Here is an 18,820-nt window from a genome sequence, read left to right on the forward strand (position 1 = left end):
TACTGTAAAAGGTGTTATAGACTATCCTAATTTTTCATGTAATGATAACAATAACATATTTAGGGGTGAATATAAATTAATTTCAATTGATTTCATAAATACCCAAAATACCCGGGTATTTATGGATTTTGGGTATTTACCCGGGTAAATACCCAGGGTATTTACCCTGAGTTTTAAATACCCGGGTATTTTACATCACTACTTGTACCATCAGGCAACATTGCCTTTGATCTGACAACATGGCGGCAACTAGAGTTCTGTTAATTGACATTGACACTGTTGTCATGTCAACTGAACACAGCTCGTTATACCATACCGTCATTGCTACTCGTGAAATGCAAAGGCAATCTATTTTGTATTATAAAACTATTATGAATGTGAGATAATGAACTTGGAATTATTTATATTAGCTGACTTCAGATTATTCCAAATAAACTATGATTTGACACTCTTCACAACCTTCAATGTCAGTTGAGTTTAGCATTATAATTAACCTCACTTTTCAGAATCGGTATCGAGTACAATGAAGCGAAGTATCGAGTATCGGCGATTCTTCGATACCACTGGTATCGAAGGTATCGAGGTATCGAGAATCAGAATCGGCCCATCCCTACTCATAACATTGATCAAGACGGTCAGATTGCTGATGCTGTTTATTCATCCTGTTGTTGACAGCTGCATTCTAATGTCTGAGGCTTAAGTTTACACAGTTTAGGAAAGAGATATATACTTGTTGATAGTGTATCAGAAGTCAAATATTTTAAATAACACAACAAGTCTTGTGGTTTAGGTTCTGGAAGCAGGGCTACTGGCGCAATCACCTGCAAGGTCGTAGATACCACATCAGCGCTCTCTATGTGGTTGATCTTAAGAGATTCCGCAAGATAGCAGCCGGGGACAGACTGCGAGGACAATACCAAGCTCTGAGCCAGGACCCCAACAGTCTGTCTAACCTTGACCAGGTAATTTCCATACTTAGATGAAATGCAGAATGCACAAACTCTAATGGGAAAAGTGGGACTCGCACCTACTAAAACCCCTGTTGGTCCGATGGAATCAGGTTGGAACCCACATTCATGCTGATAAATTCATGACTGAATCACCTGTTTTTTTCAGTTACTGAGAAGTCATCTATACTAATACTCCATATTGTTATTATACACGTATTGTACTAAAAATGAGTATCTGAATTTTATTTTAGTTTAGATATGTTGTTACAAGGAGCAACCCTGCTGGTAATAATACAATTATATTTAACTGGTTGGGTAGCTGAATGGTTGTAGTGCTCGCCTAGCAATCAAAAGGTTGCTGGATCGATCCTGAGAAAAGTCCGTAGTCTTTTTGATGGTTCGAAACTGAATCAAGCTGTCCCTAATCATTGGTTTAATAAATTATCCAGGCTAATGAAATAGCTGATCTTAGTCAGTAACAAAGCTACACAAATCATTGTAGTTGGTGTCCACATCTTTATTTGATAATCATAATAAACAAGGATAACATCCCATTTGATTATTGGTTATGCCTTTTTTACATTCCTGACTGTTTCAATGCTGTACATTCTACAGGGTGGTAAAAAAGTCCCAGGACTGTTAAATATTTTAAAAAATAATGTAGATAGAGCTACAATACTTGGTACAAAGTTACAGTGCATAAAACTCTATTTTAACACATATTCAGTGATCCAATAACTCTTCAGGGGGACGGCCCACAAGGAGTCGGAAGAAAATCTTAAATGGAAGCATTGGTCAATATGCACATCAAATTAAAGGTCTTTTTTAGTAGAATACAATGCCGCAAACCGCACTTCAAAAAGTTGATCCTGCGCAACTGTCATTTTGCGCAGGATCGACCTTTTGAAGTGCGGTTTGCGGCATTGTATTCTACTAAAAAAGATCTTTAATTTGATGTGCATATTGACCTATGCTTCCATTTAAGATTTTCTTCCGGCTCCTTGTGGGCCGTCCCCATGAAGAGTTATTGGATCACTGAATATGTGTTAAAATAGAGTTTTATGCCCTGTAACTTTGTACCAAGTATTGTAGCTCTATCTGCATTATTTAAAAAAAATTAACTGTCCTGGGACTTTTTTACCACCCTGTATACATCACTTTATGCTCTCACAATTTTTCACTTACTGTTTTACTAGTTGTAGTAAAAGTAGGCTACAAATTTGCCACAAACAAAAGGTTAGTGAATAAGAATTATAATGGTATTTTACAGCAGCTAATTCTGTTGGTGGCACAGTTGAAATGTGATTTTTCAACTGTGTACTAATTCTACTTTGGAATGGGATGCCTACTTATATTATCAGTCAAATGTTTAATCTAATCTATGTTTGTTTCCTCTACAGGACTTGCCCAACAACATGATACATCAGGTGGCCATCAAGTCTCTGCCTCAGGAGTGGCTGTGGTGTGAGACATGGTGTGACGACCAATCCAAACAATCGGCTAAAACCATCGACTTGGTCTGTACAGTAGTACTATGTTTAGTTTGTAAACCACTGAGGTCTTAAAGCAGAGCCTAAAAGCCATAGTAGTTTTTGTTTGCACATTTTCTTGCCATTTAACCTTTAATCACAACAGGAAATAGGCGATGTCAAAGAATAGTGGTACTAATTAATGGAAGTATTTCACAATTGTATAGAAATTCTTGACTGAGTAAAAATGGTTGTAAATTAAGCCTATTTTCTGCTGAAAAGGTTGCATGTGTGTGTTTCTGAGTAGCTTTTGAATGCGCCTCAAAATAAACTTATCCCTTTTAACCAACACTTAATCCCTTATTTTCATCTTTAAAAACACAGCAGTAAGGTGCTGAGTACTACCACTACAATGTGATATACCAAACTGTATAAACTCAAATAACATAATAATTTTTTTATGAAGTAACACTGTAAAATTTAAATTTGTAACAAAATGTATTAACACTTAAAATTTACAATGTCGTTCATTTACAGTGTAACAACCCACTGACCAAGGAGGCTAAGTTGACAGCCGCCATGCGTATTGTAGAGGAGTGGAAGGATTATGACGACGAGATCAAGAGGTTACAGCTCCGGCTCGGAGCTACAGACGAACACGAAGAAGAAACTGTGACACATCAAACACCAAGTAAGCTGCACTATCTCTAATACAGTTTTATTTTTGTTAATCCCACTTTGTTACTGCTAAAATTGCTTCAATCTAGTCGTAAAAAACAAAACAAAACTTATCATGACTTGTATATTGGTATCTCTTCTGGTTGAATTCAAATTCATCACAAAGCATTTTCATCTTCAAGATTTGTGTTCCTCTTGAAAAAAAGAATCCTTGGAGATTAATTTTAGCGGATTTTCCTATTGGGAAGTAGCTATTACCGTAGGTGTCACGGTAAGACCTAGGCCTGGGACCGATTTACTTTTTAATTTTGATGTCCCCACAGGCAAAAAACACCTTCCATTCAAAATGTATTGTATATATATATTAAGAATGAGTCAATTCCAAAAGTCGATTTACAAAATCTTTTTAAGCATTTCATACTGTATGAGAAAAAAAATACATGGCTCAAAGAGTTTTTCATCCTCCCTCACTTTTAAAATTGAGTTTTTACGTTAAGTCACTTTTGATCTAGTGGCAAAACAAAATAAATCAATTGTCTGGCCAGCCGAGTGGTTATATTTCTTGCCTCCAAATCTGAAGGTCGCTGCTTCCTTTCAAAGGAACAAAAGGTCGACGTTAGCTAGTAGCTTTGACCATCAATAGAACTGGACATTCCATCTTGTAGCTTTTTAATCAAAATGTAATTGTAGAATTGAGCCACTGTCGGTACACTGATGTAAATTAAATTACCAATGTCTGTCAAATATGCCGTCTTTTTAACCAAATCAAACCCACAGCACAGCTTATAGTAAGCCATAGTATTTGTCATGTCTTTCCAACTACCATTAACAAAAACACAGTAAATAGAATTTTATACTTTAGTGCCTTCTGTGAGTAGCTAATTTAACTTTGTCCTATTTTGGTAAAACTAGGCTACAGCTGGTCCATACAATTTGGATGTATACATCAGCATTAAAAAGTTAATGCTAGTAAAAAGGCAACAAACGTAAAAAGTGCCAAGGTAAACTCACTATAAAAAATCAAACAATGACAAGTTGGTTTGTTTCACACACAATATTTCTGTTTCAGGCCACAGAGAACACTCTGAGTTATGACACTGCAGCCTCAGTCACGCAACTTCGCCGTTTGTTCGTCTCACTCCTAGCTGCTTTGTTTAAAAAGCAGTTTTTATTTACTCTGATGAATTGTCCGGTTTGTTTCCTCATTGTATGATGTATGATTTTCACCAAGTCATCTGCGACTGACACTTTTAGTATGTAAAGATTTTTTTAGATACTTATAGTACGAACATTGTTTTAAAGTGATGAACTGTTTATAACTAGTTTAGAAATTCTGTCGAGTGTTAAGATTAATATTTATCAAGACTTTCCTGTAAACAAATATTCTTTATTCTGGTCTTTACGTTCATTAAGTAGCTAAAAGTTTGTGTTTGAAGGATCTACCCAAGTGATTGCAGATAAAACAGTGTGATTTTGGGATAAAAACTCTTCTTTATGTATGATTGAAGATTTCAAAAAATGCTGTGAAATTGGGCAACATAAATTTGCTGCCGCATGCACTGAGCATGGGCGCTTTTTTTATTGTTTCTGGTATTTACAATTCTTGAGAATTCTCTCTGTACACACATTTAGAATACTACTTCCCTTATTCTGAATTGCATTGTCATAAAAAGTTTACCAAATTTAAAGTTATATTTCCCAAGTAAAGGTGATTTTATTGCAATTCTTAGACTTCATCTTCCCAATAACTCTTTTTTGTGCCATAATACATACTTTTAATGTTATAGAAACACACATGGTTGCAAGCTGCAACTTTTTGGAATAATGTGGCATAATCTAGAAAAGAATAAAATTTGATCTTAATCTTCCTCCTTAATAGTTGATATAATAATTCCTGATGTGATTTTTGATTACCTTTAGGAACTATAAATGTACAGACACTGTAAAATAATATTAATTAAATCTTCTCACTATTTTCAACCATCATTATTTTATGACAATGTCTGTAGGGTTTTTTGGGAGGGAGTGGGATTTATTATTGATCTAAAGGCACCAGCATAAATTAATTTAATTACTTCCTCCATTTTATCATCTCAAAAAATGTTTAGTGACAAAACTGTATAGCAATCTTTCAACAGGGTATGTTATCCTTTTAACACGTTCGCTGCGGGCCATCAAATGGCAGGCGTAGCCCCAGTGCGGCGCAGCCCGCAGCGTCGAACAAACCCGATTGCCGGGTGATTGGCTCTCATATTTCGGTATGACGAATAGCAAATAACGTGGGGTGATGTCCTGTTTTGCTTAACACTCACAGATAGCAGCACTGCTTGGAACGTAGCCGGTCCCATCGTATTGCCAATTGGAGGGAGAAAGACGGGACAACAAGTTGATTTTTAAGTTTGCCAGACGGGGATTTTATGGGGAAATTTTACTACCAGCCTACAACACAACAAAAAGCAAGTCACCCACTACACGCTCACGTGGAATAGGTCTGACTTCGAACGATGCTAGAGCAAAAACGATGATATACGAAAGGCATTGCCGAGCGTATCCGATCGGTTACGGCAGCACCTGAACAGCGCTCGGCCCGTATCCAATCGGATACGCCCGCAGTGAACGTGTTAAACAGTTATGAATGATATTTTTCACGGAAAGTAGCTGTTTTCTATGACAGCTGATATCAAAGAAAAAATTTTTTGTCATACTGCACACTGCAGCGAAAACAGCCGTTTTTAAGACATGCGTTGCGGGTCTAAAGTAGCATTTTTACCTTTGGGAGTAAAAGGTGTTTTTAGCTTCTGGGGAGTCAAAATCAGCTGTTGTCATCTCAGTTGTAAATTTAGATTGTAAACAACGGCGTTTATCGAAGGTATGTATTGATTGTTTAATCAGGCGTAGTTAATTGTTTTCTTATGGTAAATAGTTCAACATATCGATGTACACTTACACAATAGACCAAACGATTGAATCACTTCCTGAACTAAATTTGCAAACCATACCTTCCATTCCATTGCATTCCAACCATTGTGCTTCCATTAGCAAACTAAATTGAAAACAAGTTAGAAGTAGTTTTGAGATGTTAAATGAAAACTATTTGTAGTTTGTTCAAATAATGGTGCAATATGACAAAAAATATAGTCCATCACATGGTCATTAAAACAGGTAAAAGTGTCTTTTCAATTCTCACTCCCACTCATTATTTGACCTCGGCTTTGCCTCAATCGTAAAACTGGAGCTCGGGTTGAAAGGAGTCACTTCATGTTAACCTGTTATTTTTTACTGTTTTTTAAGTCGTGATGAAAAGTATTGTTCAAAACGTTTGCCCAAAACCTAAAGTGATGTACTGGTACTTGCTCCAATTATTCCCGTACTCACAAGTGAGGCAGGTGTACCTGTAATCTGCTTTGCCTCACATAATATGAAATTTGAGCGTGCATCGTAAAATGCCACTTTATGTACTTGTATGAAATATACTATGTATTTATGAACAAAGAAAAAAATCAATCTAGAGAAGCACCAATTTATAAAATGCAAAGTGATGCATTCCTAAGAAAACTCATTTCATTCAAAGAACTTTTACCTTAGAAATTATTAAAAATTAATATCTGTGATAAATTCTTTTATTTAAGTACGTTCTTGTACTTCTTTAAAAAATTTGTTTGTGTTTAAAGTTGTATCATGATTATTTTTCAGTAGATATTAAAATTTTTGAATCCATGTTGGTTTTATTGCAGTACCTATCTGTTTAGTGTAAATTTAGTATATAAATTGCAAGGTTAACTAGTAAACGTTAGGTTTAATGACTGCACTAAAAATATTTTAAATATTTATATTTTTTTCAAAATAGATCGAAATGTAAGAAATCAAAAAACCAATACAATATCCAATTGGGCTTTGTATGCCCTAAAAATATGAGAAAAGCAAACTTTCACTGCTCACTGCTCAGACAGGTACGGATTGACCTGGATTACTTAAATATTTTTACAAAGCATCAAGGTTCAAAGTTAAATTTATTAGTAGCTTATTTCACTTATCAAACTCTATTGAGCTTTACCTGTATGGTCGATTTAGACCCTCTTCTGATCCTTCCAGTACTGTTCAACATAATTAGGTCGTATTGCTGCATAAATTTAATGTTTAGTAGTCTACTTATAGGTCCTGTTTGTTTAAAATGGCACGAGGAAAGGCTTTCAACAACACCTAGATTCACACCACCAGAAGAAGCTAGAGCTATTAAATTTATCCAAGGGATTTTGAATGACTGTACCAGTACAAAATAACAAATAACAAAAGCGACGGAGGTGAGGGAAGAGTTCTTGTGTGCATGCTCATTGCTCATCCCACTTGCCACGCAAATTGACACAATCTATTCTGTAGTTTACAACTTTTAACAATTAATGTGTATAAATCTTGTAAATGAAGCTCTCTCTCTCTCTCTCTCTCTCTCTGGGTTTGCAAGAATTCATGTGTAGCTTCATGAGCCAAAAAATTGAAAAAATCTTCTCGAGACAACCACAATTCCATCTTTTTTCTTTCAAGTCAGTTTTATAAGGTTGAAGACCTGAAATGATTTTTAGTCATGCTACTGGTGTTTTGCACAACTATTCCAAATTCAGTTTAAAAGCAATATGAACTATTTAAAAAACATAATTAAAATCATGAAACTGCTTCTCAACTAAAATTATTAGCTACCAAGGTATCTGTAAGCTATCTCTTCTGTAAGGACTAGGAGGTATGACTAGATACCCCCGCCACAGCAAACCTGCAGACTAAGGAAATTTCCATTTGCCTGAATTTATAATTATAAATTCCAATTAAATCTATTGAAATAACATTAGGTTAAATGAGTACCTAGGTTTTGCTGCTACAGGTAGGCTAATAAAGTGTGTTAATTTAGTAGGATATTAATAGCTTAGTAATAAGTAACTATTTTAAAATACAATAAAGAAAAAAGGTTTAATGATTGTAGTTGAATGAAAGTTATGAAATGTGAGATGATCATTTTAGATAAATAACTGCCCAAACCATCTTCTATATCTATTTTTTACTATTATATACAAAATCTAATGGTGTCTGTCTGTATGTGTATTACTAATAGGTGCAAAAACTACTGAACCAACTGGGCTTAAAGTTTACAAAAATATAGCTACCATACCAAGGACCATTATAGGACTATTCGCACTTCGATACTGACCGTGGGCTTTGCCCCTTTGGCTTTAAAAGTTCTGAGGTGAGGATTTTAAAAGTAAATATTGATTGGTCTCCATGGATGCAATGAGAATACTCACAATGTTTACATTTGCTTTGACATTTCCATGTAAACAAGAAGAACTGCCAAATTGCATATTTCACATTTGAAGACAGCTGATCCAATGAAATTAAATATAACATTTCACACAATTATGTGGTTGGTTTATTTAATCTAAAAATGTATCAAAGATCATTTTTTCAAAACTGTGTCAATGATTGATAGAAATAAAAAAAAATATTCTAAAAGCGTTGCTGTATCAACTTAGGCTCTGCTTTCGATTTTTAAAGTGTCTCAAGTGTTATTAAAATAATGCTATTGATATATTTTCATGGAAACAGTAAGAAAATTACAATGTATAGATGTTTTGTATGAATTTGTTGGCTACTTTAAATAAATTCGAACAGCTTAACGTGTGTTAGATAAACTTACATAACTTGCACATCACATTGTTTTTTTTTATATGTATATTTAGGTAAATTTAGTTATAGTGTTTTGCTAAACCTATGCTTAAATCAAACTAAAGAATATCATCAATAACTAAGTCGTCGTCGATTTTGGTGTTCTAAAATCTGTTGTGTAAGTGTAACTATATTTAATTATCAAATGGTAATACAAAATACTCTTATTTTCCTTAACATAACTTTCAGTTCACATTTACTTTATTTGATAAATTTATTATTTGTGTTTTACCACACCACTGATTAAATTAAACCAAGGAAAATATCATAAAACTAAGCAGTCCACAGTGTGCTTTTGTTTCTAAAACCAATGAAATATCTGTTACTATGTTTGCCCAGTAAGTGTGAAAAAATGTAAAGGCAATTGAACGATAGAACTGATTAAAAGAACTGGTTTGTATATTAAATTGCTTGTTGATATTTATTTTTGTAGAGTAGAATCTAAGATGCAATGAAACATATACTGTATTTGCTAAATTAAATTTTTTAGTCCTTGATGCTTTAAAAATTATATTCGTTTTGTCTGCTGTCTTTAATGCTAAATTATTTGTTTGAAATTTTTTATAGTATAGATATAGTTGCATTAACATTTCAAAAGACTATTGAGGTACAACAAGATAAGGCAAGGATAAGATTAAGGGCTTAGATAAGGCACAACAATATTTCTAAAGTTTATAATAGCTGACTTAGTTTTGCTATTGATTTATTGTGAAGGAAAAAATTGAAGATAGAAGGATTTGTGATTTAATATGAAGAAGAGTGAAATTGAAAAAATGTTAATTTAAGTTTAATAATTAGTATTTTTGCAACTTCAAAATTGAAATTGAAAATGTCAAATAATAAAGAAAAAAGATATGTAACTAAGGGAGATGAAAGTAAATTAGGTATTTGAAAGTTGTATTCAAGATTTGGCCAGTTTTTCTCATATCAGCCTACACTAGATTTAACAATCAAAACCCAAATGGTGGTATCCACTACTTTCTAGATTTAAAAGTCATAACGTAAACATTTCTATTAAGGCCATAAAAGTTGAATTTTGTTTGCGTTGGCCGATATGTAACTATTATATGCAGCAGATGTAAAGATTAAAATCCTCTTCCCGCTGCAAAGCACGGGTACAACAGCTAGTAAAAAATAAAACACAAACAAGGAAGGTCTAACTTCTTAACACTTGTTAAATTTGTGCTTGGGTATCAAAGCTTTGCAAGAATGTTTCTTATTAGTATCGAAGCGAAGGAAATAAACAGAACAAGTTTAAAATAGGAAAACAGATGTTTTATTCAACCCTACTGGGTTAAAATAATAAATAAATTGCTCCCTCATGTCCACCTTAAAATACAAAAATCTCCTAATAACAGTTTAATAAAAAACTCTAATGATGTTGTAACCTAAGCTACTGACATTTAGATCGAATCTATATCTTTGACGCGACAACTGTTTTAACACTGAAAATATATATTACTGACTCGTCATTTAATATGCAAGTTTTTCGACGGACATTCTTCATTTTATCTAGATTTCGTGATTAAGACTGTAAAGTGCATTAAATATACCTTGTACCTTAATAAAATGAAGATTGTCCTGAGAAATAAGAATCGTTGCATACAGATCCATGTTGGCACAGCCTCTCCACTGACACTCATGTCCACTGTCATAACAACTCAACCCACCTAACACAACTCGCTAAGATACTTCTGTGGATAAAAAAATACATTTTTAGTTCCAACTAGTTTGTGGGGCTCAATACACAATACTTGATTCTTAATTCAGTTTTAAATACACATAAAGATGACTAAGTTTAATCTTATTCATTGGCTCATGTATATGATTCATGCCATGTACAATTTACAGTGAGATATAAAAATAATTATTGAAGACAACATCAAGTAAAAAAGAATTTTTAAAAATATCCTAAATTTTAAAACTAAAATGTTTTTGGACATAAAAGGACACTCCGCTTATTGAAAACGAAACTATAAAAATATACTAAACGAAATAAATACTCTTATCGCGTCGTATTTACTGTAATGGTATGAAAACTTAACAATCACTCATGTGAAATGAACTAACCTAAATATCGCACAGTAACCTTTACAGCCCATCTGATCTTTGATTTCCAAAACTAATGACAACTCAATATCCGGAACGAGCGCGAGCGTTCCCACCATTGGATCTGTCCGAGTGTCCGGTGCGGGGAAGAGTTATAGATCCACGAGGAGGAACAAACAAAGCGGCGGTGGAATGAGAGAGGACAAGCCACCAGAGAGATGTTACTGCTCCCACCAGTCGTGGCCAGACGAGGTGTTGTTGGCGGAACTGTTGTTGCTGGAGTAGTTGTTGTAGTTGCTTCCTCCACCTCCACCGCTGTAGTATCCTGTCACACACAAAAATCACTGAATATCCAGACAAAGAACATAATTTGAACAATGAGAAATGAGTGGGTTACATAAATAGTCCAAAAAGTACAACCACTACATAGATAACTGCGGTGGATAACAAACTAATTTGTATATTTATGTTCAGTACTTAGTTAAAAATAAAATAACTACGGTAAGTTAAACACCCCCGCTGCAGCAAACCTGCCGACTAAGCAAATTTCCATTTGCCTGGATTGATTTTCAATTAATCTTTTAAATTAACATTTATGTTTAACGAGTACCTAGGTTAGCTGCTACAGGGAAACTAATAAAGTGTTTTTTTTTTTATTAAAATATCAATAGATTAGAATGAAATAAATAAATCCACCAAGTTTAATAAAAATATATCCATAAACAAGCCAACTACAACATTTTACAATATTCTCCATAAGAATAACATGGGAATTTTTAATTTTTTGAATTTTCTCCGTAACCAATCATTGTACAAAAACACTTTGATATACTAAATTATTTGTTTTAAAAGGTCTGGAGAAAAATTGATGAATTTTGTGTTTTAAGGGTTAAAAATGAGAAACCCCCATTTTTACCCCATAAAACCCTGTTCCCATGGTCCTATCATGCTGGTTCGCTAACTCATTCAAGTTTATCCCGCCTTACACCTTCAAACCAAATTTTATCAAAATCGGACAAAAGTTACTCAAGTTATTGTCCGTCCGGACAGACACACACACACACACACATATATATAATATATATATATATATATACTAGCTGACCCGGCGAACTTCGTATCGCCTAAGTTATAGGTTTCCCCTAAGACAGACCGATGGAAAACCCGGCAGACGTTGTCTGTTGTCTTGCCTTTGACTATTTTTAATTTAAGTACCGTTACGTTTAATTTTCAAGATGATCTCGTTCGCATCGCTCAACCACGTCCTGGTTGAAGTTCGTTCGCTACGCTCACTCACCTTTGGGTTGGAGCTCGTTCGCTACGCTCACTCACCTTTAGGTTGGAGCTCGTTCGCTGCGCTCACTTGCCTTCAGGTTAGATGTTCGCATCGCTCAATCACGTCCTGGTTGAAGTTCGTTCGCTACGCTCACTCACCTTTGGGTTGGAGCTCGTTCGCTACGCTCACTCACCTTTAGGTTGGAGCTCGTTCGCTGCGCTCACTTGCCTTCAAGTTAGCTCGTTCGCTACGCTAACTCGCTTCCAGGTTGAAGTTCGTTCGCTACGCTCACTCACCTTTTGGTTGCAAATTAGCTGTTGTCATAAATGTAAAAGAAATAATAGTGCTGCACCCTGTTGGTAATCCTTGTAACTTTAATGCTATTGAACATCATAGAACAGAACCAACTTGTTTAATTGAAACAGCTGTTAAGATTCATTAATTCCATTTCTCATAAGGTTAACATGGGAAACTCCAGAGCCACTGGGGCGGAGCCCTTTTAAGAATTTCAAAACGGGAAATAGTTTACTTCCTATTCGCATACCTACAGAATTTACACACCAAATTTCATAACGATCGGTGAAGTCGTTCCGGAGGAGTTTGCAGACAAACACTGTGACACGAGAATTTTATATATTAGATATATAGAAATATATATATACATTTGAACAAATGGTGCTTTTGGCCTCTCGGGAGATCAAAATGTAAATCAGTCCCGGGACTAGGTCTTACCATGAGACCTACGGTAATAGCTACTTCCCCATAGGGGAATTCGCTAAAAGCAGAAAATATCCTTGGTTGAAGCGGATGATGTCTGCATTTTCTTACCCAGAATTTTGCCGGGAATAATGTTTTGAGAGTCATATTTTTCATGGGCTATATTGTTTAGAAAACAAATTATCCTTTCTTTCCTTTATTATTTAGATGTGGTAGCTTTTTGCAGAAAATTTCAAACACAATCGCAAACTTTTGTGAAGAGAATTTTTTTAAATTCCATTTAACAATTAGTTTAGCATTAGCCTATCGCGAGTAATAATTGTAGTGATACACTATAGTTTCAATTTAGGAAGTTCTTTGAGGCTCATTCATGTTCTATTTCAATAATTGCGCAGGTTGGTCTTACCTCCTCCTTGCCCTCCGCCATATCCTCCCTGACGAGAGTTGCCGCTTCGGCCACCACCCCCACCTCCACCTGGGTTCTGGGTACGGTAGTCCCGGGCTCCAAACCCACTGCTGAACCGGTTACTGCAACAACCAAACAAATACCTTAGCCAAACCTCTAGGGAAAAACACAATATTGAGGAAGTGACTGTTATTAAAGAAAACCCCTTCTTAACCAAAATGAAAGGGTTGAGACCGTTTCGGGTAAATTTTTGGCTAAACCATGGTTCAATGGTTTTATGGCTATTTCGGTTCAAATAGGTATAAAACATTAGGGTTTTTTCTGATGTTTTAAATACTGCCGTCTCAAAAACTATTATTAAAATACTTGACAGTTGTTTTCTGAACTTTATCCAATAACAGACACTACCACTGATGAGTCAATATTGTTGTTGGTACTGACCCCTTGGAGCCGCCTCTGCCACGAGACATAGGTTGCCGCACCTCTCCCGCCATGTCCTCTAACCATGCAGGCACCTCCTGCTTCGTCTCCACCAGCAGCTCCAGCAAATCTCTCACTAGGTTCTTGTTTTTGTCGTTGAAAAATGATGTAGCCGTTCCTGCACAAGAGTTACATTGATGAAACCTCCTTCCCAGCTAGTTACTTTGGCTGGGTTTGTATTGTGTAACCTTGATATGTACAAAAGTCACACTTAATGATTCAACATGCCGAAACATTGTATTCACTATTTTATACTAATCCTGATGGAAAAACAACTGCTATAATTCATAAAACAACAGAAAATGCCATGAAATATTAACTTTAAGCATAGAAGTTATAAAAGCGTTTAACATTAGCAGATCTTGCTATTTTGAATTTTGGATTAGGTCTAATGCATTCCTACTACAAATTAAACAAATGCATAAAAAGTGTTGTATACTTAAACTATAAGGTGAATAACATAAACTTTAAGGGATAGGATTCATCAAATTTACCTGTGAAAATTAGAAACTAAGGGATGGCTTATGGATGTACGATAAAAAGTATTTTGCCTTGGAAAAAAGTTTCACTAAATAGAGTAGACTAGTGCACCTGTTGCTCGAATTCGAGCAATTGCAAAATATTAAAGGCGTTTTTTTTACGAATACCGGTAACAGTCACAATTTCTGTTGACAATTAATAAGAATCAACTCAAATATAATGTAATCAAGCACTCCACTCCAGTAATCGTAAATGGAAACGAACTCACTCTGAAAACGAACGCTCACTCCACTCCATCTATCGGAACTGAAAACGAACACTCTTGTGTGTATCATGTGTTTACTATGAACAGCTGTAATTATTACAAACTATTCGTCTGTTTAAGTAAACAAAATCTTTTCTTCATAAGAAATACATTGGTATTTTGATGGCCTGTAGGGCAAAGCCCAAAGACTTTTATTACAGGAATTTGTGAAAGGGGGCGTCTGTCTACACAAAAAATACTTAATTTTGACACCTCGTTTGTAAAAATCCGTCAATTATTAACGGAGGAGTAGTGTTTTGTAGAAATCGCCTTCACGTATTATATATAAGGATTTTTGTCATATGAGATAGTTGGTAATATCCCTAAAACACCATAAACAAGCCAGCCACATGCCTTTAAGTAAAGACTTTTAATTGAGCAGTTTTTCATCACTTCCATTCTGGTTAAAACACAGTATTACACACGATATTGTGTTAAACACCTTAAATTCCCCACCAGTTTGATGTACATAGCTTTCTTTTACAATATGGTTACTATGATTAATACCTTTAAAAACAGTGGTATAGGCCTACAACATGTAATAGATTGGGATTGGTTTACTACTTACCAAGGTTACCCATTCTGCCAGTACGTCCAATACGATGGACGTATTCCTCCACATCGCTGGGCAGGTCAAAGTTTATAACATGCTTCACATGAGGGATATCCAATCCTCTAGCCGCCACCTGCAAAAAACATTAACACAGTTTACTAAATGGAGAACAATTTGTCCATATGTATCGGGGATGAACTGCGTCCTAGTAAACTAATCGCTCAAAAATGAGAATTTAAAATTTAAAAAAAATTTACATGGGCCTTATGGGTTAGTATGCTGGTGAAAAAATAACAACAAAATAAACAGAAAATCAAAACAAATGGAAGAAATTCCAATCACTTGTTTCATTTACAGCGTGGGGTGATAATACATCCTGTACATTACATATTTTTGGTCGTGTTTTTGACCACTGGACAACCTCTAGTATGTATTAATAAACAACCCCTTAATCATAGAAACTTGACCTTCACAAATAAGTACCTTTACCTAAATAAATTTAGGGTAAATTTTAACCTTATACAGTTCATATATTTATCAACTCGCTTTAATGGTGAAGGGTGATATAGGATTATTCATGGAAAGCCAACAAAACCATTCTCATAACACGAGATTTAAAAATTTAATCAAACCGGTTCAACATAGGCTTCAATTGTTCCACCTCTCCCCTCAATATATGGGACCACAAATTTACAACAAATTACCCACATTCATTAAAAACACAGAGTCTGTAGCTAGCTTTAAAAAAACTTTGAAAAAATGGTTATTGGAGAAGGCTTTTTACAGTGTTGAGGAATTCTTATCAGAGCAAAAATAGATTTTAATTTTCTTATTTTTAATTTTAGTCTACTTTTAGTAATAATTAAGACTTATGGACAAATCACCTGTCAATTATCTTGATGTAATGTGATGATTGATAATAAATAAAATAAATAAATAAAAATAAATAAGTAACCTTACACTTTAAGTTTATACTTGAGACCATGTTAATTGTCAAATAACCAGTTAGTCAGGCAAAACCCTGAGAAAGTTTAGAAGACTTACCGCAGTAGCAACTAGGATGGGTGTCTGGCCAGAGCGGAAGCGTCGCAGAGCAGCCTCTCGCTCGGGCTGGGTGCGATCACCGTGGATAGAAGTGACAGGGAAGCCGAGCTGGTCCAGATACTCTTCTAGAGAGTCGGCTCCCTTTTTGGTCTCCACAAACACCAGCGTCAGTGACTCTGGAGCTGGGATATAAAACTTTGATTAGTACATTCCATCAAGATTGAATTGTCTTATACTCATGTATAGTAAGTATAGTAAGTGTTCATATACATTGTAAGTAGTACAAAATTAGTTTCAATATCTATAGTAGAGTATTATTAATGCAATCTCTTCCTTAAACTGGTCTATTACAAAAACAAGTCCTTTTGAAAAGTAAGATGTGTGCTCTTAGAAATTATAAGATTACTTAGTATTTTCATCAAGAAAGAAGTAGCGGATAGCCTACTCATCTAAAAAAAGGCTTCCAGACACAATAACAAATTAAATTAAATTAAACTAAACCAATAATCACCACTCAATTAATTCTCCTCTACCAACTGTATGGGCAAAATATAAAATTCATTGTGTTGTAAACTTTTAATTAGTGTTCTATCAACTGCATAGATCTTGGTTTAGTTGGTTGTGTATCAAAACCTACTTCCTCAATATATTCCTTAACATGTGGCGTTCATCCAAAACTTACACTTAAATATTAGGGTTCACAAGGATTAATGACAACCATTTCCTCTAATTTGTACTGGAATTTAAGAGCACATAGTTTTAGTATATTGAAACATAATTAACAAAACCAAATTTATTGAACTCACAAATCAGACTTAACTAAAATGTAAACAAAACATAATAATATAAACAGTCATCTGACAGATGTTATAAATAAAACATATGGACTTATTTCTTGATACATAACAATAGTACACTATTAACATAATTCCCAGCACTTCCCAGCCTACTATTCAAAAACTTCAAACTTCACACATGGTTTACTTGATATACTTAAAGATTTATTACATTTGGAAATCTACAATCTTACAGGGATGGTTTAGTTGGATCGCATTGAGAAGGTCCAGAAGAAAACTGCGTTTGTCCGACTCTTCGACCCAAACCACCTTCTGAGTGATGTTCTCTGAGGTTGATCCCACACGGCCAATGGCAAGGAAAATGTAGTTGTCCAAGAAATCTCTTGCCAACATCTAAAATAATCACAATCTCCGTATGAAAGCCATCCAGAGAAAATATATCATTGTTATGATCTAATTAAAACTAATGGGGAAAAGAGTACCCATTACTTTAACGATTAATTTTTAACACCATGATTATTAAATAGCATTACACTAAAGTTCTATACTTTTTTGTCCAATGTGTAAAGGGAGCGTTTCACAACTCAGAATTTCACTAACTCCAATATTAAAAGATGAAAATAAACAGAGCGATTAAATAAACTCCATATTTCACCAAGTTCAATAGAATAAAATTTTAAATAAGCATCGTTACTAGGGATGTGTGATGCAGCAATTTCTTTTCGATTTGATGAATTGATGCTATTCAAAGAACTTTGATTCGAATCAATGTGATTCGATTCGATGCAGCAGGGCATGATTTTCTTTCAAAATTATCAACATCTTTTCTGTAATGGATCATATACCTTAAAACTAGTTTAAAGTAAACAAATGCACTGAATAAAATGTTTTATGAACAAGAGGATAGATGCTGATCTAACCTCCTGCTGATGGACACTGCAAATTTTATGGTTGGCTTAAGAAAATCCAGGCTTCACTGACAATTTGAATAAGCCTAAACCAAAGCAATTGTTATTATTATTGACCTATATTAAATAAAATAGAGTTTATTTGACATATAATGTAACTTTATTGCCACTTTTATATTGTTGGCTTTCAATACTTTGGGTTCATTCTTAGGATCACGACAAACAAAAAAAAATTGATCAGTGTTTATTAGGGATGGACGGGATTGAATTTTTAGTTCGGGACGGGACGGGACGGGATATTTTTCTGTGCATAAAAAGAATGTCTTGAGTATTGCAGTTACCAAAAAAGACATACAAAATCAATTTTTACCGTTTGTGGCAATGATTTATAAAAAACCAAAAAATGGGTAACAATTTACAGGTACCTATAGAAAAAACTTGTGACTCGCGGTCGAAATGACTGGCGGTCACGGTGCGATCGTCAAAATGACGATCATGCCGTGCGGTGCGGTCGTCAAAATGACCGCGGTCACAAGGTGATCGTCGGAATGACTCGCGGTCACGGCGCGATCGTCGGTATGACTCGCGATCACGGCATGATCGTCGGTATGACTCGCAATCACGGCAAGATCGTCGGTATGACTCGCAATCACGGCAAGATCGTCGGTATGACTCCGCGGTCACAGGGTGATCGTCGGTATGACTCGCGATCACAGCACGATCGTCGGCATGACTCCGCGGTCACGGCGCGATCGTCGGTATGACTCCACGGTCACGTCGTGATCGTCGGTATGACTCGCGGTCACAGTGCGATCGTCGGTCCAATAATCGCGGTCACGGCGCGATCGTCTGCAGGACTCCACGGTCACCTCGTGATTGTCGGTATGACCCGCGGTCACGGCATGATCGTCGGAATGAATCGCGGTCACGGCGCGATCGTCGGCATGACTCCACGGTCACGGCGCGATCGTCGGTATGACTCGCCATCACGGCATGATCG

General features: G+C 35.4%; 2 protein-coding genes across 3 annotated transcripts in view; one reads left to right on the top strand and one right to left on the bottom strand.

Moving 5' to 3' along the window:
- The window catches only part of LOC128991628 (UDP-glucose:glycoprotein glucosyltransferase-like), a 45,767-nt gene extending 38,953 nt beyond the window's left edge, over positions 1-6,814 (top strand). For both annotated transcript variants that reach the window (XM_054414680.1, XM_054414681.1), the window contains exons 24-27: positions 791-962; positions 2,351-2,467; positions 2,957-3,110; positions 4,167-6,814. In XM_054414680.1, the coding sequence (XP_054270655.1) occupies positions 791-962; positions 2,351-2,467; positions 2,957-3,110; positions 4,167-4,192 (469 nt within the window). In that variant the 3' untranslated portion in view covers positions 4,193-6,814. The remainder of the gene's footprint in view (positions 1-790; positions 963-2,350; positions 2,468-2,956; positions 3,111-4,166) is intronic.
- A 3,245-nt stretch (positions 6,815-10,059) lies between these two features.
- Positions 10,060-18,820, bottom strand: part of LOC128991463 (ATP-dependent RNA helicase DDX3X-like) — a 30,862-nt gene continuing 22,101 nt past the window's right edge. The window contains exons 11-16 of the mRNA XM_054414367.1: positions 17,146-17,305; positions 16,116-16,297; positions 15,087-15,204; positions 13,696-13,852; positions 13,255-13,376; positions 10,060-11,180 (exon numbers count right to left, since the gene is read on the bottom strand). Of these exons, the coding sequence (XP_054270342.1) occupies positions 11,077-11,180; positions 13,255-13,376; positions 13,696-13,852; positions 15,087-15,204; positions 16,116-16,297; positions 17,146-17,305 (843 nt within the window). The 3' untranslated portion in view covers positions 10,060-11,076. The remainder of the gene's footprint in view (positions 11,181-13,254; positions 13,377-13,695; positions 13,853-15,086; positions 15,205-16,115; positions 16,298-17,145; positions 17,306-18,820) is intronic.

This window comes from Macrosteles quadrilineatus, unplaced genomic scaffold (assembly GCF_028750875.1).
Source record: "Macrosteles quadrilineatus isolate MER2022 unplaced genomic scaffold, UCM_ALF_1.0 Scaffold_4__1_contigs__length_99947679, whole genome shotgun sequence".
NCBI lineage: Eukaryota > Metazoa > Arthropoda > Insecta > Hemiptera > Cicadellidae > Macrosteles > Macrosteles quadrilineatus.